Source organism: Anas platyrhynchos, chromosome 2 (assembly GCF_047663525.1).
Source record: "Anas platyrhynchos isolate ZD024472 breed Pekin duck chromosome 2, IASCAAS_PekinDuck_T2T, whole genome shotgun sequence".
Lineage (NCBI taxonomy): Eukaryota > Metazoa > Chordata > Aves > Anseriformes > Anatidae > Anas > Anas platyrhynchos.
Genome location: NC_092588.1, coordinates 78,112,247 through 78,131,448, shown reverse-complemented (window position 1 = coordinate 78,131,448; position 19,202 = coordinate 78,112,247). Strand labels below are relative to the sequence as shown.

The 19,202-nt window shown below is 40.8% G+C and overlaps 1 protein-coding gene across 2 annotated transcripts in view; it reads right to left on the bottom strand.

Moving 5' to 3' along the window:
- DUSP22 (dual specificity phosphatase 22) overlaps window positions 1-19,202 on the bottom strand; it is a 40,254-nt gene that overhangs the window by 4,845 nt on the left and 16,207 nt on the right. For both annotated transcript variants that reach the window (XM_027451697.3, XM_072034987.1), the window contains 3 exons: window positions 8,761-8,810; window positions 3,370-3,444; window positions 1,711-1,882 (listed from right to left, as the gene is read on the bottom strand). In XM_027451697.3, coding sequence (XP_027307498.1) covers window positions 1,711-1,882; window positions 3,370-3,444; window positions 8,761-8,810 — 297 coding nt within the window. The remainder of the gene's footprint in view (window positions 1-1,710; window positions 1,883-3,369; window positions 3,445-8,760; window positions 8,811-19,202) is intronic.

Below are 19,202 nucleotides of genomic sequence, written 5' to 3'. Positions count from 1 at the left end.
GGTATACTATTCCAGTGAATTTTTCAAGCCTTAACTCCCATAGCTTTGTTCTACTTGGGGCTCATGGACAACTTTAGCTATAAAGACAATTTAGTTGAACATCAGGAGACAAGACCTCAGTATAGTTACACCCTCCCATTCCTAAGAGATCCTAACACGCTGAGTCAAATCTGAAGCCTCAGGCTACTGCCTGGAAGCACAGTTATTGCAGACCACATGGCCCTCTTAGTGACTAAACCCTTTCCTGTAAGGCCAAGATCTAAGGGACCCCCATCCCAGAAACCCCACAGGATACCACCCTATGTATGCACAGCAAAACACCCATGGTGCTGCAATCAGAAAAAAAGTTCACACCCTTTGCAGATGGCAATATTCCACTGAAATCAGGTGTGTAAACAGACACCTGCTAAGGATGTGGTTGCTATTAAGAGTCGGTAGGAAACTACAGCCCAGCCGCTGACTACAGGTGGATATTTCTTTTTGCAACCTACTGCCTCCCCCTCAGTGAAATAGGCAGAATGCCCCGTCCATTGTGGATGAAAAAAGAGAGACGTTACTGTCTTTATCGGGCTATTTGCATACAGCCTTAATTGTCATTGCTGTTAGCCCAGACCAATTAGAGTAGAAATGACTGTAAGGGAGGAAGGAGACAAGTCTGGAAAGTCCCCCTCTGATTTCTGTCTCTTAAAAATCAGTTACTCTACCATTTACATCAGTTCCAAACGATCCAGGAAACATTCAGTTAAATATTAAAAAAAAAAAATCAACACAAATATTTACGGTTGCAAGCTGCATCATGCAAAACAAATGGTAATTTCTAAACTCGGAGCTTTCTGCAGCAGAACGATGGGGATAGGATAAAAAAGCCAAACTCCTCTGCCTCGTGTATTTTGGCTTGCCTCTGTTATTGATTATTATTATTTTTTTTAATAAGTAAAATCCAAGCAAGTCCAGAGAACAGCAACATGCTGAGCAATGGAAAACAGAGGGGACAGACCAAGGAGGAAGTTAGTGTAAGTGGAAGTCACTGATCACCCATGGGGAGCAGGTCTTTTGCGTAGGATGGTTGTTTTTACTGGTAAGAAACTAATTTTTATTTCGTAATAACCACTTTGCAGTCTTATTGTTTCCTCAATTCTCCTAGCCCTACAAAGCCTCCAAAGGCTAGGAAATAAGCAGAAGAGTCAGATTTGAGACTGTTCTGCAAATCAGAATGGTTATGAAGTCTCAGCCACAGACAGTATTGCTGACGGAGGACGTAAGTCATAACGAGAACCTAACTTGACTCCTGGGTAGCAAAATTCTCTGATTATGATTTCTTTCCTGCCTACTATTCCAAATGAATGTGAGGAAAAAATACTTTTATGCAACCAGCATTAAAGCTTGATCTCACTACTGCAGCATTCTGAGCTTTTTACTTTTTCCTCTCTCTAAAGGTGTTAAGTCTTGTATCATGTCTTCAGCACACATGAAGATCACTGGATTGAGAGCGTAGCTGGGCAGGTGTGCTTAGGTGCTGTGCTTCATCTTTCCTCCCATCCCATGTTCCCTGTTACCTTCAGCTCCATCTGTACCTCTCCAGTGTAGCAGGCTTAACCAAGAGGCCACTCCCACAAACCAAAACCAAGGAGTCAGACCAGCTAGGAAGAAGTAGCTCATGAATTAAGTCAGAGCTCTGATTCTCATTTCATCTGTTTGTAGGTCGTTTACCTGATCGACATCATGCTTTTCAAACTCCTGCAGCTGTCTCTGGAAGCCCATGTTGGGATTGGCACAGGATCTTGCTGCTCGGACAACAGACAGCGCATCTTCCCAGCCAAAGTCTGTGATGGTCATAATGTAGGCAACCACCAACGTTACACTCCTGGAGACACCTGCAAGGCTGCATGACAAACGAGGTGCAACAAACAGATGAAGTACAGCACTGAAAGCATCACTTCCCAAAACCACAGGAGGCTGCTGTGCTGCCTGCCACCATAAAGAAATACGGCTGTACTTGAGCTAAGGGGATCTGGGTACTGCTTTTTCAAATGCATCAGAACAGATCGATGACAAGATTGAGAAAGCTGGTTCAGAGGGATAATTCATATAAGACTAGAAACGAAGGAATAAGCATTGTCTTCACAAAAGGGGAGGACAGCACACATGTTCTAAGTGAGATCTGGTTTTGAGTAAGCTAAGTCACCCACATTCTTCTGCCAATACAGATCAGGGCACTAAAATAGGACTGTTCCCTTTTCACCATGAATAAAGGCTACGTTTTTATGGGGCTGAAATAAACTTTAACTGAATTGTAAAGTCCGCGAGTCTGGTTGCTTGAGCTCTTTTACTATTTCTGCTATCCATGCACTCTGTAACTTACGCTCTCAGGACTCGTGTTTCCTGAAACAGTAGGATAAAGTAAGAATCATTCACTAGTGCTGGTTTGACAGCTCTAGAAGGACTACAAGTCTTACTATGGTGAGTATAAAGAACGTGCCTGGGCTACATTTGTACCAGATTCTTTCATCTGGCATTTCCAAGCCCTCTTATGCTCTTGAAGTATATCACAAAATTTAAACATGTGCTTTTTAAACCCACCAAAATTTAGAGATATTATTCCTGTATTACATACATGGAGACTGACCAAATGACCTGTCCACAGCCCTGCTATGAGTTGGTAGCAAACCAAGGGTTTATACTCAGGGCCTGTGTACAAGTCCAGTGTTCAAACCGTGAGATGACACCGATTCCAGATGTAGATTCAGATATGCCATACGGACATACAACACAGACTACAACCAATAGCAGAGAGCAAAAAAAAAAAAAACAGGGTGGGATTTCCTTTTTTTACTTTTTATAGTCCCAGGGGTCTCCAATCAGAGACTTGCTATTAAAAAAAGCAACATTTCTTTCAGCAACTGAAAGAAAAAAAAATATTTTCCGATTTTCTTTACTATTTTTTATTTGTAGCAACATTGAAGTCACCCAAATAGCTGTCATGGAAACCAATCAAATTATTAGGATTACAGAAACCTTTAGAAATACAATGATTAACAATAATGGGAAATAAGTAAGAAACCTAGTCAAAGAGATTTTATTATTACTTTCTTCGGAAAGACCAATAAAAAGGTTTGATTTTTATCAAATAATTTCTTGGGCTCCTTTTATCACCAGGCAGCTGCCCAGCCTAGCAGCTCAGAAGTTCTAGTTGCATGATGCTTTAATAGCATTTACAAATTTTCTGGGGATCCTCAAATAAAAAGAGCACTTCAGTCCAAGCAGGTTTTGCTATAAAATGGAGATAAACACTACCTTATCATTAACATGATGAACATACAAGTAAAAGCACAGAGACCTTGAAGCTTTCTTGATCAGGGATATACATACCAATGAACTAGGCAGCCTTCACCTGTAAGCCGGCACTCATGGATGAATTTGATGCTCTCTCTGAAATGCCTTGCCCTGAAAACAGAAGCAGAAGGGGAGTAAAGAAAGTGCTCTATTTAGTAAAATCACTACCTAGAGAAAAATGCATCCGAAAGCTTACTTAATGCTGTTTCGAGAATTTAGAACTGAACACGGGGCTTGCAATGTGAAAGTTGATATCTATCGATGAAACCCCAAATTCACTGGCATCGTTTTTCACCATGCTACCTGAAGGAGAAACTGGTATTTTAGGTACTACAGGGCGATAAACATTAGCAAATACTTTGTTCTGATGACTGGCAAGTCTGTGTTTCAGTTTGTGTTTTATTCCTCTTTTAACTAGTAACTCAACCTCACGTCTCCTTGAGTATACTCTGACATCAGGTGAAACTCAGCATGGCTACACGAACTCTCAGTATATTGCCTTTCACAAAGCAGCATCCTGCTACCCAAACTGGAGCTTAACTTTGACTTCTCCTCCTCCTTCAACCCATGCACTAGGACACACCTAAACATTATGACTCTTCTCAACATGAAATCTTTCTCTTCTGTCACTGGTATGAAAAAAATTCTCTGTTCAAGTCTTGGCTACTTCATCTCCTTCCAGCTTCTTCCCCGTAGATCTCAGGACCCCACTGTTATTTAGCACAGCAGCCAATCCCTGCCTACAGTCTACATTTTGTTAAGCACTGTGGTAGAAAACATGGGAAAGAAAGACTCACGGAAAAGAAATGCTCACCCTGCCCCTGCCCTTTGGGCTGAAACCCATTGGGGCTGTCCGTAATTGACCACAGGTGCCAGCAGCACCTCTCAGCTCAACAGAACTGGAGTTCATTGCAGCCTTTGAGTGCTTGTGCACATCAAGCTCACAAGTAGTAGCACAGACAGAGGAGACTGCCAGAAAGCACGGCACTGAACACCTCGCAAGAAGCAAAGACGAACCTGAAAGCACACTGCACTTAACACCCATGAAACACAACGTCCTGTATTCAAGACGTTTCCCCTCCCGCTGAGTGTATATTATACCACAAGGGTAAAAAGAAAAAACCTCAGCCCGGCACCAGCAGCCACACAAAAATCAGGAATGCCCACATAAAAGGAAGCTTCCCTTCCTGCCCAAGAGTGCAGCTGTTGATACTGTAAACACTGAGAACTGAAGGAGGACATTGATGCAAGAGCGACTGCCGGCGGGACTCACAAAGGCATTGATATATAAGCTGATATATCCAGAAAGAAGGATCACAAAGCCAGGACTCGCTCCCCAAGGCGGTTCTTGCATCACTGGATGCAACGCGGAGAACGCAGCCGGAAGAAACTTGAGCGACTTGTAAGAAAAACGTCACGGCATGAGCTAACCCCAGGCTTTAAGGCAGAAAGTAAACTCAGGACTCTGTGTTTCTCAAGGAATTTATCAATTGAGATGAGCAAAGACAACTAAAGAAGCCTTTTGAATGCACTTCTACTCAGACTTCTGCTCCAAAACATTTTCACTGGCTCAATTGCAACAAATTGTGACACTCGGGTCTACCTGTGGGGAATCACGAGCTTCACATAGATAACCTGGGTGACAAATGACACCAGGCTGCGTGCACAAGAGGCATTGCTACTGCACAAATCAGGACTGCTTGTCCATGATCAAGTGGATTTGATCAGGTAAAGCTTGGTTAGGGTTGGACCGACAACATCCCTATCTTCTCGTACACCCATCTTTCCTCTCTCTCTCTAGAGAATCTGGCCAACAGAGCAGCTCCAAGCACCGTGAATTCACTTCAATGGTCTAGCACAACTTTTGGTTAAACACTTCAATGCTTTGGTTTGAAAAGCATCTGTGAATGAGCACAGCACCTTTGCAAGGTACTAAATATAGCTAGCAGTGAACGCCATTCACTCAGTTTTATTTGTCCTTCCTTATTGCTGACACTCAGTCTGCTGATTCACTGTCAAGTGTAAGTGTCTGCAGGCAATCATGAAAATGAGAAGAGAAATAGCAAAGCTCAGAACCAGGGCTGCTCTGTAGAACCACAACCTCTCCTCACCTTGAGTCAGAGAAAAAGCGAAATGTGCTTTTCCACAACCGATGGTATAAGAGCATTGCTGGCTCCACAGCGGACACGGTTGCCTAAACACATTTTCAAAGTTATGACACAAACTTATTTACACAAAAAACTGAGATTGAGGATCAGTTAACCGTGTGGCAATTGCCACAGACACAAAGAATGGCAAGTCTTACATTAACCACAGAATAGTTGATTATCATCTGTAACAGGAAAACACTTGACAAATGCCTTGAATCACAACCTGTTTGTTGGACTAAGCAGCTACTTCAATCCAATTAATTATGTGACATCTTACTGTTACATCTCCCAGCTTAAAACTCGGTCTCAAACTGCACCATCTTCACAGTGGGAAACACCACAGGAAGAAGAAACAGTAGAGTGCCCGTACCAGCACGATGTGAAAGTTACCTAAACTTATACGGTAGCAGAATGGATAATCCAAAGCTAGCCAGAGGACTGAGTTACAATACCAGACCTAAATATCACAGTTGCTGCTCAGCCTTCTAGAAATACTATAAAGGTTAAAAAGAATGCATGAAAAAAAACAGATAGGAAGAGGTATCTTGATGTTTCTTTCCTCTGGCAATCTAAATGCAAAGGTCCACCTAAACTGCTTTTCATAATGGGTTTCCCTGGCTTCTGGGTTATCACCATTACCAGCCTGACGGTTGGATGCTAGTTCCTTAGAAACACAGAGCCCAAGACAATTGGTTAGAGCAGGGCAGAAACGGAAGGTTTGGTTTCTACAGAATACCCTATTAGTAACAGGTTCTGTAGGACATCACATTTCTGGGGAAGTCAGTGGCCCAAGGCAAAAGACTCACGGTCCAGGGAAACACTCATTTAACTCCTAGGAAGCACCTCTGGTCTCAACAGCAACTGCTGCGTTGCTGTACGAAGTGGGTGCAGAACGCAGGAGCAGAGGCAAGCTTTCAAGCCACTTCAGTGAGTGCTCCTGTATTAACAGGGAAATAAATCCCTGTTATATTTCTCTGGCAATTCATCCCTCTGAGGAAAAGAGATCTACTGAACAAGCTTATGTTGATTACTGGTGCATTATGTAAAGCTCCCCTCACAAAAACTAAGCTGCAGTGAATTAGGAGCTCACAGACCCGAAGTTCAGTGGGTTAGGGCCTTCAGTTGGACTTTCTGAACTTGCCAGCAGTTGCAAGATAGCAACAAAGCTTCAGGAGCTTCTGACAAACTTGCTGTTTGGCAACACATGCAAGAGAGCAGTGCATGTACAGTCTGTCGTGCCTCTCAGCAACTGCTAACACAAGGATATGCAACACAGAAGGGTGCTTTTCTTTTTTTCTTTCCCCAAGACCACCAGAATCTCCTTTGAGAGAAGAGGGTAGATATGTAAGGGTGTTGCAGAGGGATCTCCTCCCCATTTATCTCCCCCTCCACAAAGGGGGCATATACACGGTGCGGTCACCCATTCCTAGATATGACTGTCATGTCCTCACAGTCTGAACAAAAACAGTTTCCTCTTGCTTCAGAGCGCTGTACGCGCAAAGCAAGTAAAAACACTGCTTGGGGACATCGTGATTTGACTTTACTTGAATTTCTGCACTGTATAAAGCAAAAAAAGAAAAATCGGTTAGTCATCAAGTTTTATTTTAAGTGATAAAATGTCTCAGTATTAGAAGTAATGACGTTTGCTTGCAACCACCTGATACCAAAGCAAGAATCATAGACGCCTTCAGCATAACAGAAACAATACTCATGCAAATATTGTATTTTCTTACTGAAGCTTTAATAGCTTTGATACCACACCAGACGGCTCAAGTGCTGGAGGTGGTTTTTCAATATAACTCCTTGATATTTAACAGTGATGGAGGGACTGAACTGTACAATAATTAATATTCACCACAAATGTTGCACCCTCTATTCCCTTCCCTGAATTGATCCAGATCTCTACTAAGAAAAGGAAGCAGATTTTGGAAAACATTTCAGAAATGCTACAGATCTCAGAATACCAATGAACAATTAGTAAGACATTGAACGTTTCTCTCTAATCTCTTTTTTTTCCTCTACAAAAAAGGACTGATTTTTTACTTCAGTTTAAGTATCAAACGTAGCTAGTTGTCTGTGACAAAGGTAGTTAACCATCTGCCTTCTCATTACAGACCTGTCTTGAAAATTAAGGGTTTGTGGCTCGGGGAGGGGAACAAGGGGGCCTTGTTTGTTTTTGGTTTGTGTTTATTTGTTGGTGGTGGGAGCTTTTTATTATTTTTTTTAATCATTACAGAAACACATCACAATGAGAAGACAAACCAATACACATCAAATGCCACACTGGAATCTTTCTAGGGTATGAGAAATACACTCTCTAAAAATATCCACCGAAAGCATCAGCCGGAATATTGCTGTGATGTGAGAGAAAAGCAGTGCTGCATTTCCTTCCGTACATACCAGGCTTCTTTCAAGTACTTGCCTCTCTACAAAACTTGCTAGCAGGATGTGGCTGAAACCCCCCTCATCTGTCCCCAACATAAACAGTGAGTTCTAGAAGAAAGAGTTGGTCACCATCCAAGTTCTCTTACAAAATTTGTTTTGATTTCTCTTTGGAATCAAGATTTGCCACGCACCTTCAGTTCAATGGTTCAAAACATTAAAACCAAGGGCAAGTCAATCAACATTTCACGAATGTGAGCAGCAATGAGAAAGATCGAGGCTGGGACTCAGCAGTTTCAGTACATACATGCTCAAGGCAACAACCACTCCAGTGCAGACAAATTCCCCATCATGCCAGTCTACTAATAAGTGCAGTGGGGCCTTCAGACGTAGGTGCCAAGTCATCCAGAGCAGACAGTTGCAGGAGTACTTTGCACACTGGGGCTTTTTATCAAAGGCCCACTGTGAGGATTTTATTTTAACCTTTGAAGCACCAGGCTTCATAGCTTTTGCATGTATTTTCCACTTCTTAGGGGCTAGAGATAGTGCAAGCAAGAAAAAGTAGTCAAGCAAAAAGATTCACAAAAATAATGGCTAGAATAAACTGGGAATAAATTCCAAACAGCCTCACTGAGGAACCCCTACAGTTTAGAGCCAGAAATGGATGAACAATGTTTATGTAGTGACCCTCCTATAAACCCCTTACAAAAAGCAGGGGCAGAACCAAAGTGGCTGCAAGAAAGCATTATTGTGTTTTATTAACAGATAAAAAAAACACATTAGTGCAGTATTTGTCAGAGATCAGAATCAGATCTTTTAGGTTATTGTGAAACAGGCACCATGGTGTACTGAAGGACTTCTGTGTTTTTGTGTTTTATATTTTTAAATAACTTACAAGTTCTGCGAGGGTGAGTCAGCAGCAGGAATACAGAGATACTTCACTCCCTGTGTAAAGAAGCAAAAAGAAATTAGCAGAAAACATTCAAGTCACATGCACTTATCTACTACTGTGCCACTCATGGTCTAGACTGGTGCAGCCTTACAGATTTTGAGGAAGATGCATCATTATTCAGACAAGCAACTACCATCTCTGTGCAGCCAGGTTTTAAAACATTGTTTTCACATCTGCTTTGTTGCCAAGACTTCACTTAGTTATGCTTATCCAAGGGACCAGCAGCAAGATTTTAAAAATAGAAACATCTTTACTAAAAAAGCATAGCTCTTTTTTTTCCCCCAAAATCACATTTTTATTTTTCTAGTAAAACTAAGTTGTCCCCTGCCCTTCCCTTTCTCTGAACAGTCTTCAACTTAAAATGGTGATAAGCAGTTTCTTTTGAATCCGTGCTAATCATTTTTTTTTCACATGGCTGGCAAACCAAACAAAATGCAATGCATTTTGTAGAAAAAAATTGTTTGTGGGGTGTTTTTTGCTTTTAAAATTATTTTTTTTTTTTGAAAGTTCAAGAAGGACAACCATAAAACCCGTACTTTTCTTCCACAAAGTTAGCCTCACCATTTTAGTCAGCTACCATAGTAAGTTACAAGATTAATTAGGGAAGTTTGACAAGCACTTCTCATGCATTGGAAGTGTTACTGGGTATATTTAAAACATCAGTGTAATCATACTCTACTGCTTTGCATTGTTAACGCTCAGTTTAACTGTCATTTTATTTTCAAAGCCCCCTTTGCCCTTCTGACTATTAAGAAAACGAACGCTTCTGAAAGCATATTTAGCTGACTTCTCAAATAAGACTTCCAAGAAAACAGGTTTCAGCTCAATTACATAAAAACTAAATTATTCACTGGAAGTCTTTCAGCGTCTGAGATAAGCAGAGTTGTGAATTTTTCAGATGTACTTGTAAAGATAAGGATTCACAGCAAAGAGTCCACCACAAAATACACATTAGGTTATCTTTCTGTAACAATACGAAAACCCCTGATAACTTTGCACACTCATCCAGTAACACACAAGGGAAAAAAAAAAAAAAATCAAACGTTTATTTACAAGAGATCCTTCAAGTGATGTTTGCCAGGTGGAACATAATACACATCTGCCAGGCACTTCATTTGCTAGGTAGAAGGCTGCATGTGAAAAGTTCATTGCTCAACTGTGCCAGCTACCTGAGGTAGCATCTTCTCCAGCACTGCCTTTACTGTGCAGGCTCAGAATCCTCTCTTTGCTCTTCCCTACAAGCATTTTGTTACTTCACCTGTCACCTCACACCAAAGAATAATAATCACTTGTGTGAGTGGCCCTGGCCTCTTGCACCATGACACACCATCACACTAATCCTCTACAAGATGCATGAACTTCACCGCTACGTCAGAAAGGATGTGGTGATCCCTCACCCCCACCTCCTGACAAACACTTCCATAAAGCACCAGCCTTTCTTTCAGCCTGACAGACCTTCTCTGGCCAGTGCTTTCCTCACAGCCACACAGTTTTGAGAGCATGCCTGTGCTTTACCAGACTTCCTTGCCCTGTGTCAGGACAAGGGATGTCTACTGTGAGGCACCAGGATGGCCTCAGAGCCATAAGGTGATCCACAAGGGCTCATGTAGACACATCCACTTAGAAACTTGCAGTAGTAGTAACACATCCACTAACAGGTTCCTGAACCAAGGACGGTAATTGTATTGTGACAGGTAATTACGATAATAACCTTGTATGACACATTTGAGAGGTTCATCTTGGACACTAGCACCACTTCCAAGTGAGTCACTCCAGTAGAAACAGGGCCTCAGACCTGAAAGTAAACGTGCATGCCAATCTGTCACACCTCTGCACCACTCCATGCCATTAACCGCACCACCAAGGGAAGAAAGACAAAGAAAACTGAAGTAGGCGACAGGTTAACACTAGCACATGCTGTGTGCCTTGGGTTTGCTCCTACAACACAGGCTGACTGATACAAGCTGTTCCACAGATTTCAGAAGCTGTGGCACACGCTGAGTGCTCTTCACAAGCTGCATGCAGAGGGGCTTTCAGATGATGTTCACTCTAAAAGCAGAAGTAGCACCAGCACAAGGTGAAGACCCACAGTGTTCTTTTTCTTTGTCATGGCTGGCTAGTTCCCAGTACCGCAAGCAAGCATGAAACTCGCCTGTAGGAGACCGCATATGGTACTGAATGGCTCATCCAGAGCCTGATCCTACTGCAGCACCTACAACTTCCAGTGAAGTAACACCAGCACTCCTCTCATTACTGTGCCGACAAATGCTCAGCATCAGCCAATGAGCCTGATTAAAATAACTTTGAACACCTCCTCTTTGAGAAGCTACTGGAATTTGGTATTTGGACGGATGCGTGTCTTGCGTGTGGTGTTTCTGGAAGGCTGTGGTGATGGACTCCTCCCTGTGAGGAAATAATCACACACTCAACTCAGAAATAGCTAGAGGTGGGATTTCAGAAGTATTGTGCAGTGGCCTAACCCAACTCTCACAGGCACAAAAATAAAAAATAAACCAGTGAAACTCTGTGACTTTAACCCAAGCAGTTTGGCCAGCGTTGGTAACTCCCGAGGATCCCACCCTACCATCAAGTTTTGCTTTTTTATGTTTAAACAAGAATAATGATAGAATCAAATATCATTCATCACAATCAGGTACCAGAAATACAGCAGCTACACAGGACTGCACAAGGCAGGTTTTCATAAATGAGACCCATTAGGATTTTTTTGTGTAGCTATTCATACTTTGCTGGGATTAGCTTTTACTCATGCATGCTGGATACACATTCTTTTTTTAAAACATACTGGCAATAGGAAGACACTTAATGACTGAACCCTCTTGTCTGTTTAAAAAAAAACAACACACTACCCAGGATCATAATATTTGTTTATTTGTGCCCCAAGACACCATTCTTCCTCCTGAGCACATACCTTTGCAGATAACATCTAAGAACTGTCCCAAAGGGACCTCTCAAAGCAGAACACTTTGTCAAGGAAACAAGTAAATAGCTACAACATTTTAGATGGGGTACTAGCATGCAAGAAAGACACAGACATCGCTACTTTATTATCCTGCAGAGTTTGCTTGCAATTCTGAAACTGCAAAGCCTAAGATGTAAGCAGGCAACAACCACTGAAACACGACAACTAAAAGAGAGTAAGCTAAACATCAAAAGACTGTTAGAGTCAAGCGGACTATCTCCCAGTGAAAATTTCAGCAACCTCCAAACCAGTACCGAGTCAGCAGCTTCACTCAATAAACATTAATCTGGTTGCACACGCAATATACAGACAGAGTTGATCCAAAATTGCACATTAGTGAAGGGAATACAAAACATAAGGTTAATGTCACGCTGTATGGAAGAGTCTGGATTTTTTTTATTAGTTTTAAATCAATGTTTTTTCTTCCCTTGGACTGACAGTTTTCTAAGAATTATTCAGTGGAGAAAGGACAAAACATCTCAAAATAGATATTTTGTTACTTCAACTGCACACATTAAATTAGGCGCCAGAGAATAGCTACTCGTCCCAAAACCATGGTATTTGCTCAAAGCAAAGAGAAAAGCTTGCAACTATAAGAACAGGTAAAAAGAATTATTATTAAATCATACGCAAAGTATGAGATTAACTTTACTGAATACTGGTGCCAATGTTATTATTCAAACATTTCTTCAGCTGACACGTGCCAGTTGTCTTCTCTTTCCAAACCACCTTTTTCCCAGATTATCAGAAAAAAATCAACCCCATTTTCTCATTAAACTGAAAATAGTTATGTTCTCAGGTAATGAAACATTTCACACACATCCTAATGCAAAAGAAAAGGCTGTCCTCCAGTGAATATTCATCAGGTCAAATCTAAGCTTCTAGGTCAATGAGATGCTCAACACAGTTTCCTTCTGCTTGTCTCTCAATTCACTCCTATTCTCCATTTGGTACTTTTAAATCACTGCTCACTTTACTTTCTCCATCGATCACCTTTACCAACAAACCCTCTGAAACATACACCTTCCTAAACTTTTTCCTGATTATCCACGTGATGACTCTGACACCCCAATCAATTAAAAACATCACTCCTATTTCTTCTGCTGCATTTGAACTGCTAAGATTAAAAAAAAAAATTGAATAAAATAAAACATCATTTACTTTTCTGTTTTCTGTTTCAGCAGACAGAGTAACCACCAAAACTAGATTTCTGTCTCTTAGGCCCTGAAACTACATGCTACAGTTAAACCGATACAGTGAGAGCTAACAAAACTAGAGCAAGTATTCTGATTTCAAGATTGTCAAAGTTGAAACAAGCGAGAGTTTGGTAAAATTTCTAAAATTCACTGGTATTTGAGAAACTACAACACTTGCACAATTTCAGAGGTTCTAGAACTAAATCAGTTCCGTGACAGTCAATATATAGGTATTAAGATTAAAAAGGTTTAGGTGCGCGTATATGGGTGTATATATATATATATACACACACATGCATGCACTCACACAGAGGTTTTACACTGAAGTTAAAAAGATACTACAGTAATTGCAGGCCTTTTCAACCTTGTGTTTATTTTTTTGAGGTTGATCTACTAAGATCGGAAACCAGACAGTAATTTCACATTTGGAAAAGCCAGTAACACTAAAACAAGACCTTCTAAATGTTATTAGCTCTTAAAAAAAAAATATATACATCTTTGTTATTAAATCCAGTACTTTACATAGTGCTCAGGAAAGATAACAGTCCAATTTCTTAATGAATGCTCCATTTCTGATCTACTTACTATGGCTTAGCTTAAAAAGAAAAAATACTCGAGCTTCATTCATTTTAACTGAACTTGCAAAAACTGTCATTGTTTTCGTAGTAGAACATGTAGATGTGTCATTTTGCTACAGCAAAATTCTGCACGTATTACATGTCAGATAATGGGTCAGCAACTAAAAATAAGATCTCTAAAGAGCACACAAATCTTAATGCCAAGAAAAAATTCAACTCCAAACAGGATAACGTGTAAAGAGTAGTACTATGAGAGAAGTGCAGCACCTATACGGACATTTTCTCCGCTCTAATTATGAAAAAGACATTCTGAAGTGATTAAGAATGAGGCTCAGTTTGATTACAAGCTAAAATCATATTAACATATAGTTTAAAGACCAATTATATTTCTATAAAACTCAGTACACTTGGCAGACATTCTTCAGAACATGGTCTCCTCCACTGCTGTATATACAACATTTTAGACATTCTTCTTAGCACTGGAAATCTGAATCTAGAACTGAGAATATTAAAAGATAAGGAAGAAAGATTAAAAAAAAAGAATGTAAAATTACAAAAATCTATTCTCCATCGGGGGGGTGGAGTTAAAGAAAAAATACTTTAAAAAGAGCAGGATTGTATTTTTGGCAATAAACCTCACTATATTTAAATTTATGTAAAGATACCATCAACGACTTCCAAGAAATTTTTTTTAAACCTAAAACCCTAAACTTAAATTTGTGAACCCAGATGCAAATAGAAAACCTCCAGCACCTGGCAAGTTCTTTCAGGTTAGTCAAAAACCATGTGTTAATTTGAGTCGTCACATCAACAGATGAGGACAGGACTTATTTTTGTTTAGGGGCATTTCAGCAAAAAAGCTAAAGTGGGAAACAGCCAGCACGAAGCTTCCTCAAGCCAAACCAACAAGAGTTGATCAAGAGTTTTGTCCAGTAATACACCAAACTGAACATGCTAAACTGAAAAACCATTCAACCGTTTGTTTGTCCTTTCAGTTGCTTTCTGTAGCAATCACCATCGGTGTTGATTTTATTAATGACTCACAGAAAATACATTTGTGTTTCAGCAAAAAACACAACCACTAATTGACTTTAGTGAACACCACATTCAGGTTTGGTTTTGAAAAAATATTTATAAATGAAATTGAAATTACATGGAGAATATGAACTGCAGAAAAGCAGGAAGCTCCTGCAATAGAATTTATACATTCAGTTTGTGTTGTATTATTATAATAAAATAGCTTTTTGCAAGTCATATGTGTTGTGTTTGATTTTTGTTTTTTTTTTTTTTTGTGAAGTGAATGGTTTTCTTAGTAAATAGGCTCAGCAACACTTTTGAAAAGCCCAGCCTTAAGGCTGGAAATTGCCAGTCACAAATACAAAAAGTGTCCTATTAAAGCTCCCCTTCCCAATCTCTCCTCTTAGTCCATCTTTCTAACATTATAAGAAGAAATGTTGCAAAGTCAAGGCTTTGACTTGACTTACAAAGAGCTGCACATACTGCTTCTAACCCTAAACGTCAATGGTAACTTTAACCTTGCTCACCCGAAAGAATGGGAAGTAGGAGAAAATACTAATAACTTTGCACTTTACATCTCCTTTAGAGATGTAAACTATAGTATTTACAGGACTACACACTTCAGCTGAGAGGAAGGACCTCGTTCATATGCCTTTACTAGAGGGTGTACTTAAACTCCCAGACACGTCGTGGCAAACCTAACATCTGAGCACTGCCTATCGCACTTGGTCCCTGAACCCTATGGGGGAATCTCTGAGTACGACGATAAAGCAATAAATCCCACTTGCCCCTTTCTCTCAGGGAGGGCTGGAACACGCTGGCAACACCTCTGGAACACGCTCACATCACACACTTGGATTAAGGCTCTCACAGGGTGGGCCAGAGCATTTGTTCTGCTCCAGTCAACGTGGTATCCAACCAGTGAGACACACCGGCCCAAGCACTTGCTGGTCTAAAATACCCTCATGCCAACAACTGGCTACTGAAAGCTTCTGAAGCTCCTCACCCTTTCTTTCCTACCACCTGTCACTAGAGGAGCATGCTTCCCCTGACACAGCTGGTGTGTGCTGAGCAACTCAAACGATGAACTGATTTCAGTGCATCGCCACCACAGCGGCCTCTGCCAAGGGTAACTCATGACGAAGACCTGGCCTGACACACTTTAAAAGTTGCTCCGTGGAAGTCTCTTGGAGGCTTCTTAGCAGGGCACCAAAGTCATTTTTGAAAAATTAGTCAGAGCCCCTAACTTCACAAGCAGAGCCAAAGCCGGACTGGGCATTACTTCAAGCTAGAGAAAATCTTCTGGCGCTGCCACACCTGAAAGAAAAATGGTAGCTATTTTGCTCAGCATGGTCTTCTGAAACATCTCATGAGGGGAAAACCTTACCATGAAAAAGCAGTGAAACACCGTAAAAGAAAGTTAAGTTTTTGAGTAGAAGAGGCACTTCTACACTTCCTCTTGATGGTAGCACAAGGGCTGAAAACCGAGGGCTTCCAGTGGTGGCACCACTGGTAGCAACACTGGTGATAATGAGAGCTTAGTGGTGGAAATGGAAATGCAACACCCTGACCTAATTAAATCATTTCCAGAGCTGATCTCGATACAACAGCCATGGCCTTGTGATATGATATTAGCAACTCTGATTTTGAAGGCTGACTTTCCATCTCACTCTAATGGCTCCCGTAAGTGCTTGGGCTGGATACGGAAGACAGCAAAGCCAATGCACAGAACAAGTTGTGCGGCCATACCGAGCAGGGGCTTCTTTCAGCACATCATCAAGACGCAATTCTGATATATGAATGGGCTCCTACAGCTCAAGGCTTCTGTATGCTATCCAACATAACACAGCTTTAACAGACTAGCCTTTCTCACTCACTGAGCCACATCTGTCCAGAATTAGCACATGTTGGCTGTTTAGTTTCCCAATTTTTCCTCTTTTCAGTTATCTCATGTTGAGCAATGGTATGCTTTTGAGTCCAGTCAAATACTTTCTGGACTGTTTTCTGTGTGGGGATATTCCTTCACAATACAGAACCAAACAAGAAAGCACTGAAGTGGCTTTCAGCACTTCCAGAGTTGAAGCAGCAAAGGGCATGACAGGATTTTTTTTTCTCCATCTGTTTCAGCACTGTGTATGCCCCAATACACACAACAGAAAGAAAAAAAAAAAAAAGAAAGAAAAATCCTGTCCAGAATGTGTAGCCGAGAGAAAGAAACTACCACGAAGTGCTGATGGAAAGGGAGAATTAGAAAACTAAAAAATACTGAGGCTATCACCCCCTTCATAGCTTCTGTGAAAGCCTCCCATAGTAAACCCCATCATATTCTTGAGTGCTAACAATAGCACATAGAAAAAACAAGCAAACAAATAAACACCTCAGCAAAAATACTATCCAAAAATGTAGAGGAAGATTACTTGCATTGTACCAGAGCAGCCAGTTCAGCTCCTCCACAGATTAGTTTGCTTTCCTTTTCTAAAAACCCGCAGAAGTATAGTTTACAGATGAGCTTTAGACATGCAAAGCTATAAGGTCCAGCTAGAAATGCAGTAAGATTTGCAACATCCAGACAGGTTTAAAAACATAAAGTGAGATTTCAGATCTTAATGCAGGCTGATATGAATGCGTTATCTATACTTTATGACATTATTTATTACACTATCTATACTTTATTATCTGCACTTTATGACCATTAGATCTTGGAAATATTTTTCAGCTTTTGATAAGTGATCAACTGTTTAGTTTTTCTATTTCCAGACAATTTTTATTTTTTTTAATTCATAAATTCGATCCAATACACTGTCTTGCTATTTCCCGAGCTGCAATTTTCTCATCCTTAATACCTTACCAAGCAGGTATATCACAACATCCAGCACTGAAAATGGTGCTGAAAAGTTGTACAGCTTCTCTGCAACCTTATTTCTTCTACAACTTCTGTTCCACGCACTGGTTCTATTCTAATTAGAGTACATTTTTGTTAGCCATATTGTTTTATTATGGTATTTGGCTGTCTACTCGAGGATTATGAAAGATTGTTCTAAACTAACAGCACAGAGTGTTAGCTGTGCTTTTCCCTTTCAGTTCAGTTTCTCAGGGACTGAGTATTTGAAACCCTAATTCGACTATGACAGAAATTTAAAAATTTCTAGGAAAACTTTCAAGGAAAATCAAACTCTTTATAAGATGACCTGGCCCATGAGGTTTACTTTAAGGATACAATTAATTCAAGTTGTTCTGGCTGCACAATCAGACTGGAAAAGAAAGATGCTTAGTTGAGTTAGTAATTAGCTGTTCTTTACCACCCCCTCCACCTACCTACCATATTTACATAGTCATCGATTCAGGAAAATGAGAAAGAAAGCCACTGCTCTGGAGACAACATGTACCAGGTTAAGATGATACTGTTAATGCCACCAGAATAATAAAGAAAATAAGCACAAATAACTGTACTCTGCTGGTGCTCTGGTTAACTATGCAGAATGGGGAGAAAAACAACCTGAAAAGCTAGTATCTTGAGCGTTGGCGGCAGAGAAAAGTGGATGCTTCATAGGTATTAATTTTCTTACTAACTGGAAGACATTGCAGCATTCAAAAAATCCACACCACACTTTAAGATCACTCTTTTTTTGTCTAGAGAAGAAATCCAACAAGCCACAAGACTTGAAACAGCACCACCTGCACATGCTTATCACCAGGACACAGACTGGCTATTCACATAATATGGGTATTCCTAAACCTTGAGTGCTTTGGCACTGGGCAGAAAGACATGACAAAAGCCCCAAGACCCCCAGAATCAGGCATGTTTTGCTGGGATTTCAGTTTTTGACGCTTCATTCAAATGACTTCAACTGAAACTGCCACATACACTGATACGCTCCTTATCTGAAAAAGGACACTAAAAAGAAAAACATTCTCTAGCAACAGAAAGCACAGAAAAAACTCACACACATAGAGAAGCGGCACACATGCAAAAACCTACTCTTAATGTTTGCAACGTGTTGCAAACAGAGCTGCTGTTAACATGGAAAGCTTGTGACAGTGGACAGTACAAGAACGCCCAGGTAAAGTCCTGTTTATTTAAGACCTACATGAGTGTGGTCATCATGATGTCTCCAAGATGAGAGCAGCATACACAGCGCCCTGTGATGCACGAGTAGTCTGTCTAACAATGACAGCGCTGCAAGTCAATTAATCCCAAAGGGCTCCGCAACCACAGGCGACTGGTAAGACATTTGAAGCATTTGCTAGGTCAAACCCTGTGGCGTTACTCAAGAGAAACAACAAAATTACTAGTAACTGACAAACGTGTGGTGGACCATGTGAAAGAAGTGGGTAGTTTCAGTCGCCTTCCGGACTGATGGACAGATGTCTACAACATACACAGCAGTCCCCTCAACTGGCACCCCAAAGCGTCTCGGACAGACCAAGGACTGAGAAACAAGACCTCTGTAACAGCCTTACTTGAACCAAATTCCACGCAGAAGTGAAGCACGTAAGAAAATCCACTGTTGCCTTGGCCATATATTTCAACAATCACTTATTCTCCCTGTTGAAAGCCTTGCTTCCTTCCAGCCTGAATGTGTGCAACTTCATTTGTCAGCCAGGCACATCATG